We start from the raw sequence: 7,635 nt of genomic DNA, 5'->3' as shown, positions 1-7,635 counted from the left end.
TAATAAAAGGATGAGAAATTAAACAGAGACATGCTCAAGAGAGATACACAGAGACCAATATGCTAACAACTCCTAAAGAACAGAGACAACTTGCTAGGAATGAGACCATAAGTTATGATACGTACATGAGTTACTTCAAATATAAAGAAGGTTAGAGAGCCTTACAACATTTTAAACCACCAGTACCTAAGAGTTGTTGCGTTGAGGTGGTTTTGTAGCTCTCTCCAGATCAATCTTGCAATTTTCTCTAAGCTCTTTCATGGCTACGAAGTTATCCTGCTGCACATTTTCAATAACAAATACACATAAAAAAAAAACATAAGCTCTGGAGAAAACTTCTTGAAGTTTTGTTCTAAGAATCTAGTAGAAGCCTCTGGAGGAACTTACAAGGCGGCTGCCTTCACGAGCCAAGATGTCATTCATGTTAAGAAAGAGAGATGTCCATTGACCCATGACATCAAATTCTACATCTGTTGGCTCTTCTTTACTATTCCTTTGGATCAAGCTACTAGTTTCTTTCTGGCTCTTCTTCAGCACTACAGTCAAACACAAACTCATCATGACTATACCATTGGAATTTACCATTATCAATCAAGAGTTTTGCAGTATAATGAGAAGACTTACCAGATAACCGACCTTTGATGTCCTGGTAGTTAAGATCTGACCAGATATATGCAGCTGACGACAAGCATTAAAAACTAAGTTAGCTGAGAAATTAAGACATGATGATAAATAAAAAGAACACTGAAGAATTAGACAACCTTTGAGACAGAAAGAACAAGAGCAAGATCTAAGCTCATCATCAGCTTCCATATCGTGGTTTACAATCTCCATACTATCAACAGGCAACAAGACCGTTCCTTCAGTAGCCAACCTGTCATCACTTTCTCTATTGCTGCTACCGTACAAAGTCTCCTTCAAGTTTTCACCAGTAACAGCATCGGTTTGACTAGCAAAGTCAGCAACGTTCGAGTCCTTATCACACTCTCTCTGACTAAGTTCCACCATAGCATCATCACCAACTCCAATATCATCAACTGCATTGGTTTCACCCCGAGACTCTTTTAGATCCTCAGAATCAGCATCAACAACAAGTGAACCACCGAAACTAATCTTATCACCATCAGAAGACGAGTCATCGTTTGTGTAATTACTCCTAGTACTCTCCTTGACCAAGTCGTCTACAACTAAACACAACCTCTTCGAAAACCTCACACCAGAGCCTTCACGAGCAAATGTCTTACCAGAATCGTCTCCAGATTTCAAAAGAAAGTCACTCAAAAGCGAAGATAGTCCTCTTTTGCTTGGAACAATAGTCATATCACACAAAGGCAGACGCGTTTCCTTGGACACTAAGCTGCAGCTATCTCCAGTCATCTTCACAAACAAGCAAACACAAAAAGATGAAAACTTTACCCCAAAAAACAAAAACCCTAAATTCTGGAGTAGCAATCAACAAAACCCTAATCGAAAAATTCAATTCGGAAGCAGAAACTGATAGGAAATGAAGAAGAACCCTAAAAAAAAGAGAACTTTTACCCCAAAAACAAAAACCCTAATCGAAACCTTCAATTCAGAATCAGACACTGATATGAAATTAAACGATTCGTAGATTAGAAGAAGAAACTTAAAATCAAAAGAAAGACAAGATCGATAGACTTTGGGTTACTGACCAACGGGTTACTGGCATCTGTCGGAAAATCTACGTTTGGTCGGAGAAGAAGAGCTTCGGTCGGAGTAGGGGGTGAATTAGGGTTTTTGAGGCGGGAACCTGTGAGGATTTTTGGACTAGGCGTTCGGTTAATGGGCCTTAATTGATTAATCTAAGCCCGATAATGTAAAAGCCCAGTATTTAAGTGGGCCCTATATTTAACCAATCTTTACTCTTTAGACAACGATGTATGTTACTGTACTTGAAGATGAGATCATATCTAGATATCCTCGAGAGGCGCGCCAAAAGCGGTCAAGATTTTATCCACTTATAACTGAACACGTCATCTACCTTGTCCTAAAAACAACTGACCGCGTCATCTACCTTGTCTTTAAAGCATCCCATTAAAAAAAATCTAGAGATTTCGTTTTTTAATTTATTTACCATAATTCAACTAATTGAACGGTCTCCTCTTCATCTTCATCTCCTCCACCGTTTCGAAAATCTTCATCTCTGATGGCGTTGGAAGAGTTATCCGAGATAGCTGCGGCGAGGAGGATTCAGAGACTATCGTCACATATATCTCCCGCCTTAACGGAGCCGCCGCAGCTGCAGACGGAGGCGTGCTCTTCGCGGTCGAGGAAGCTGGTGGTCAACGGTCAGGCGTTGTCTCTCTACATGAAGGGGAAACACAGGGATATTCAGGAGAAAGTGCACGAGTTCTACAACTCTCGTCCCGATTTGCAGACGCCGCTCGAGATCTCCAAGGACGATCATAGGGAGTTGTGTATGAGGCAGCTATATGCGCTTGTTAGAGAAGCAGGTATAAGGCCGTTTAGGTATGTGGCTGATGATCCGGCGAAGTATTTTGCGATCATGGAAGCTGTTGGGGGTGTGGATATGTCGTTTGGGATCAAGATGGGTGTTCAGTACAGGTTAGTACTACCTTAGCTTCACCATCCATTAGATGTGGTATTGTTCTTGATGATGAAAGTTGTTAATAGGTGACAATAAGTAGATTGGCAAACTCTTTATATACGGATATGAGATATTTATCTATAAGAACAACATTTACAAGATTATGCATAACAACATTTACAAGATTATGCAACATCGAGTAGTTATACTATGTAAATTCAAACTTATCCAACATCGAGTGGTTCTGATATAATGTAAATTCAAACTTTATCATATGATTCCAACTTAAAATGATTTGACACTAATATTTTTATGTTAATTCTTTTTTTTTTCAACTACCACCAATAATTCATTAACAAATGTTTTGTCATGGGATCTGTCTTCTTGTTTTATATGTCTATGTATAGTCTTTGGGGAGGCTCTGTAATCAACTTGGGAACAAAGAAGCATAGAGACAAGTATTTCGACGGCATTGACAATCTAGACTACCTCGGTTGCTTTGCTATGACTGAACTCCACCATGGTGAGTGATATCTAATACTGTATGTGTATGTGTCATTACTTTACTAACTATTGTCTTTTTTTTTTCCCTTAAGGTTCAAATGTTCAAGGTCTCCAGACCACGGCCACTTTCGACCCCATCACAGACGAGTTCATAATCGACACACCACACGATGGAGCCATCAAATGGTGGATAGGAAACGCCGCAGTCCACGGAAAGCTCGCCACAGTTTTCGCCAGGCTCATCCTTCCAACACATGACACCAAAGGAGTCTCCGACATGGGCGTTCACGCCTTCATAGTCCCCATAAGAGACATGAAAACACACCAGACCCTCCCAGGCGTCGAGATTCAAGACTGCGGACAGAAAGTAGGTCTGAACGGAGTCGACAACGGTGCTTTAAGGTTCCGTTCCGTGAGAATCCCACGTGACAACCTTCTCAACCGCTTCGGAGATGTGTCACGAGACGGCAAGTATACAAGCAGCTTACCAACGATCAACAAAAGATTTGGTGCAACACTCGGTGAGCTTGTAGGTGGACGAGTGGCTCTTGCTTATTCATCCGTTGGTGTACTCAAAGTCTCGGCCACTATTGCTATACGTTACTCGTTGTTAAGACAACAGTTTGGTCCTCCGAAGCAGCCTGAGGTTAGTATCCTTGATTACCAGTCTCAACAACACAAGCTAATGCCCATGTTGGCTTCCACCTATGCGTACCATTTCGCAACCGTGTACCTCGTGGAGAAATATTCAGAGATGAAGAAGACTAACGATGAGCAGTTAGTTGCTGATGTCCACGCGCTATCTGCTGGTCTCAAATCTTATATAACGTCGTACACGGCTAAGGCGCTTTCGGTATGTAGAGAAGCTTGTGGAGGACATGGTTATGCAGCTGTTAACAGGTTTGGAGGCTTGAGGAATGATCATGATATATTTCAAACGTTTGAAGGAGACAACACAGTGCTTCTACAACAGGTAAGATACTATTCAACCTTGTCCTGAGAATGAACAGCCATGTTTATAGTGTTTTGTGTTTTTTTTTTCTTGTAGGTGGCAGCTGATTTGCTGAAGAGATACAAAGAGAAGTTCCAAGGTGGGACATTGACAGTCACATGGAGTTACTTGAGAGAATCGATGAGCTCTTATTTGGCTCAGCCAAATCCAGTTACAGCTCGTTGGGAAGGTGAAGATCATCTAAGAGATCCTAAGTTCCAACTAGATGCTTTCCGGGTGAGTTACTTCTTACTATATATGAATTAGGCATGAGGGTTCGGTTTTGCCTTAATCTTTGCGGTATTTAAACTGATTAAAGTTTGGTTTGGTATTCGGTTAGTTCGATTTGAAAATCCTATCAAATTTAACCGAAGTTTTTGAGTTCAGTTAGATTTTGGTTTAATTTTGTTAAAAATTCGGATAAGTTCAGTTAAATTTGGTTAGTTCAGTTAGTTTAATTAGTCCGGTTCGGATATTTGGTTAGAGTTGGTATGGTTTGGTTATAATTTTTTTGAAAAAATAGAAAACCAAAGTAACTACCAAATAGAACCGAACCCGAACCAAAAACCGAAAATTTTGATTCGGCTTGGCCGGTTGGATTCGGACAAAAATCCAGCCTATAATAAACCTCTCTGGCTCTCGTTGACTTCTTCCATCAATCACACTAACATTTTTTCTCCACAGTATCGAACATCACGTCTCCTACAAAGTGTGGCAATGCGTTTGAAGAAACACAGCAAGACACTTGGAACATTCGGTGCATGGAACAGGTGCTTGAATCATCTCTTGACACTAGCTGAATCTCACATTGAAACAGTCATTCTCGCCAAGTTCATCGAAGCTGTTAGAAAGTAAGTAACATACAAACACACACATACATCTACCCTTACAAATCAAGTTTAATAAAGTGTCTGTTTCTTTCAGGTGTCCGGACCCAAGTGCAAGAGCTGGTCTGAAACTAGTATGTGATCTTTACGCATTGGACCGAATATGGAATGATATAGGAACGTACCGTAACGTGGACTATGTGGCGCCTAACAAAGCCAAGGCGATTCATAAGTTGGCCGAGTATTTGAGTTTCCAAGTAAGGAACGTGGCGAAGGAGCTAGTGGACGCGTTTGAGTTGCCGGATCATGTGACTCGAGCGCCGATTGCTATGCAAGCTGATGCTTATGCACAGTATACTCAAGTTGTTGGATTCTGAAAATGGTGAAACGAATAAATATATTTAAGTCTCAAGATTGAAGATGATCTCAAGTTTGGAATATGTTATATAGTTACAATGTATTAAAAACAGAGTTAAGAGAATAAACGGGGGAATATTCTGTTGTTTGTTTGTTTGTTTGTTGATCTAAAGTTATAAAGTGGTTTCCTTGCCTAATGCACATTAAATAATTTTTTTACAAGGAAAATATAAAATAAAAACATGAATTTATTATTATTCCAAATCTAGATATATCAATTATAAATAAATAAAAATTGAGACAAATACACATAAATCTGAACTTTGGAGTATATATTCTATAGTTGCAATGTGTTAAAAACAGAGTTGAGGGAATAAAAGAGAGGAAAATTCTGTTAATGTTTGTTTGTTGATTCAAAGCTACACACAATCGAGAAATAATATTTTATTTATCTTTTCTAATTGTTTACTAAATATGTTTCTCAATAAAGAAATAAATCTTTTATAATTTTATACAACTTGTCAGACAAAACGACACCGTTCTTGTGGATCTTGTCTTAAGAACGAACAGGAAGACGTATAAAGTAAAGTAGTAGAACAGAGGAGAAAGTATTCACCTTTATCACTACTATATAAGTGAATCACCGATCTTGTGGATTCACGGTGGCCGGCGGAGTCATGGCGACGGCTAACGGGGCAAAGGGTCCGTCGAGGATGGGGCCCAAGGTGTTGTTTTATTCAATATTGCTTACGCTTCAGTACGGAGCTCAGCCTCTGATCTCCAAACGCTGCATCGGGTACACAACCCATGTCTCTCTTTATCTCTGATGCGAGCTTGGCTTGAATACGTTTAGTGTACAATGGTTACTTTGCTCATGTTCATGTTGATCTTGGAGGTTACTTACTACTATGTGACATTTTTTTGTGTAATCTAGTACTTGATATTGAGTTACTATTGAAGATTCAATGTATGTGCTCAATGTGGTACTGAGGATCAAGCAGTGTTAGCAGCAAAATACCATATTAGCCCCTAGTAGAACTTGCTCACTAGTCCATTTTGGTTGTATCCTGTTATCATGGTTTTGGATCGATTGTTTTTGCAGGAAGGAGGTTATTGTAACTTCATCTGTCTTGACGTGCGAGGTTGTTAAGGTAGTGGAGCGTTGTTTTCCTCTCTTCTTTTACTTATTATAATGAATGAAAATTCAGCTGTTATGTCCTTTGTTTTTAGGTCATATGTGCGCTGATTCTCATGGCAAGAGATGGCAGCTTGAAGAAATTAGCAAAAGAATGGACTTTGATGGGATCCTTGACCGCATCAGGTCTCCCTGCAGCCATATACGCACTTCAGAACAGTTTGCTGCAGATCTCTTACAGGAGCCTTGACTCCTTGACTTTCTCTATCCTTAATCAGACCAAAATCTTCTTCACAGCCTTCTTCACATTCATCATACTAAGACAGAAGCAATCAGTTCAACAGATAGGAGCTTTGTGTTTACTGATCATGGCAGCAGTTCTTCTAAGCGTTGGCGAAGGGTCTAACAAGAGTTCAAGCGGCGGAGTCAATCCTGAACATGTGCTGTTTTATGGGATTATACCGGTTTTGTTAGCCTCTGTGCTCTCCGGTTTAGCTTCCTCTCTATGTCAGTGGGCTTCTCAGGTGAAGAAGCATTCGTCGTACTTGATGACGTTGGAGATGTCTATCGTTGGAAGCCTCTGCTTGTTGGTGAGTACGCTTAAGTCTCCTGATGGTGAAGCGATTAAAAGACATGGTTTCTTTCATGGTTGGACTGCTTTAACCATGGTAACTCCTGAACCATTCTGTTGATGTGAAAAAAAAAAAAACTGTTAGCACTGATTGTTTTTGATGCAATGTGAGTGTTGTTGCTACAGGTTCCAGTTATAAGCAATGCTCTTGGTGGGATTCTTGTTGGCCTAGTTACATCACATGCGGGTGGTGTAAGAAAGGTAAAATCATTTAATTACACAGTCAAATATTCCTTAACAAAAGCTGAAATATAGTTCTTTTTTTTTTGAAAAGGGATTTGTGATTGTGTCGGCATTACTTGTGACGGCTCTGCTGCAGTTTGCGTTTGAAGGGAAACCGCCTTCATCGTATTGCCTCGTGGCTCTTCCTCTTGTGATCAGTAGTATCTCATTGTACCAGAAATATCCATACATGGATAAGAAGAAGAAAAAGGTCTAAGAAACCTCTTAGCATCTTCTCAGATTCACAGGGATAGCTGATAAATATCTAGAAGATAGTGATTCTTGGACCATGAATTTGTATTATTACAGTGATACATTGAATGTCTTGTAAATGATCTGAATCCACTACAAAAAAACAGCGGCATACTGAAGGAAAAAATCGTCGGTATGTCGTCGGAA

The 7,635-nt window shown here is 39.9% G+C and overlaps 3 protein-coding genes across 3 annotated transcripts; 2 read left to right on the top strand and 1 right to left on the bottom strand.

Annotated features, from left to right (window-relative positions):
- LOC106315811 lies at nucleotides 1-1,768 on the bottom strand. The gene is made up of 5 exons (XM_013753637.1): nucleotides 1,674-1,768; nucleotides 762-1,377; nucleotides 625-678; nucleotides 388-536; nucleotides 1-279 (listed from the first exon to the last, which is right to left on the bottom strand). Exons 2-5 carry the CDS (start codon nucleotides 1,375-1,377, stop codon nucleotides 187-189), a joined length of 912 nt encoding a protein of 303 aa, XP_013609091.1. The 5' UTR covers nucleotides 1,674-1,768; the 3' UTR covers nucleotides 1-186.
- A 308-nt stretch (nucleotides 1,769-2,076) lies between these two features.
- LOC106318636 (acyl-coenzyme A oxidase 2, peroxisomal-like) lies at nucleotides 2,077-5,445 on the top strand. Its single transcript, XM_013756696.1, has 6 exons — nucleotides 2,077-2,586; nucleotides 2,977-3,092; nucleotides 3,166-4,046; nucleotides 4,122-4,301; nucleotides 4,749-4,915; nucleotides 4,989-5,445. The coding sequence occupies exons 1-6, from the start codon at nucleotides 2,168-2,170 to the stop codon at nucleotides 5,266-5,268; spliced, it is 2,043 nt and encodes a 680-aa protein (XP_013612150.1). The 5' UTR covers nucleotides 2,077-2,167; the 3' UTR covers nucleotides 5,269-5,445.
- Nucleotides 5,446-5,817: 372 nt separating this feature from the next.
- Nucleotides 5,818-7,574, top strand: LOC106315684 (CMP-sialic acid transporter 5-like). The gene is made up of 5 exons (XM_013753484.1): nucleotides 5,818-6,044; nucleotides 6,351-6,399; nucleotides 6,479-7,051; nucleotides 7,141-7,215; nucleotides 7,289-7,574. Exons 1-5 carry the CDS (start codon nucleotides 5,926-5,928, stop codon nucleotides 7,451-7,453), a joined length of 981 nt encoding a protein of 326 aa, XP_013608938.1. The 5' UTR covers nucleotides 5,818-5,925; the 3' UTR covers nucleotides 7,454-7,574.
- Nucleotides 7,575-7,635: the final 61 nt, after the last annotated feature.

Source organism: Brassica oleracea, chromosome C9 (genome assembly GCF_000695525.1).
Source record: "Brassica oleracea var. oleracea cultivar TO1000 chromosome C9, BOL, whole genome shotgun sequence".
Taxonomy (NCBI): Eukaryota; Viridiplantae; Streptophyta; class Magnoliopsida; order Brassicales; family Brassicaceae; genus Brassica; species Brassica oleracea.
Note: the sequence above shows the minus strand (reverse complement) of the source record. Positions and strands in the feature narration are given on the sequence as shown.

Bases quoted from the DNA above. Each gene is read 5' to 3' on its own strand.
- LOC106315811 (XM_013753637.1), bottom strand. From the start codon at position 1,377: ATGACTGGAGATAGCTGCAGCTTAGTGTCCAAGGAAACGCGTCTGCCT. The intron at 679-761 runs GTTGTCTAATTC...GCTTGTCGTCAG, and splicing joins TTGTTCTTTCTGTCTCAAAG to CTGCATATATCTGGTCAGAT. The intron at 537-624 runs GTAAGTCTTCTC...GTTTGACTGTAG, and splicing joins CATCAAAGGTCGGTTATCTG to TGCTGAAGAAGAGCCAGAAA.
- LOC106318636 (XM_013756696.1), top strand. From the start codon at position 2,168: ATGGCGTTGGAAGAGTTATCCGAGATAGCTGCGGCGAGGAGGATTCAG. The intron at 3,093-3,165 runs GTGAGTGATATC...TTTTCCCTTAAG, and splicing joins TATGACTGAACTCCACCATG to GTTCAAATGTTCAAGGTCTC. The intron at 4,047-4,121 runs GTAAGATACTAT...TTTTTCTTGTAG, and splicing joins ACACAGTGCTTCTACAACAG to GTGGCAGCTGATTTGCTGAA.
- LOC106315684 (XM_013753484.1), top strand. From the start codon at position 5,926: ATGGCGACGGCTAACGGGGCAAAGGGTCCGTCGAGGATGGGGCCCAAG. The intron at 6,045-6,350 runs GTACACAACCCA...TTGTTTTTGCAG, and splicing joins ATCTCCAAACGCTGCATCGG to GAAGGAGGTTATTGTAACTT. The intron at 6,400-6,478 runs GTAGTGGAGCGT...CTTTGTTTTTAG, and splicing joins TGACGTGCGAGGTTGTTAAG to GTCATATGTGCGCTGATTCT.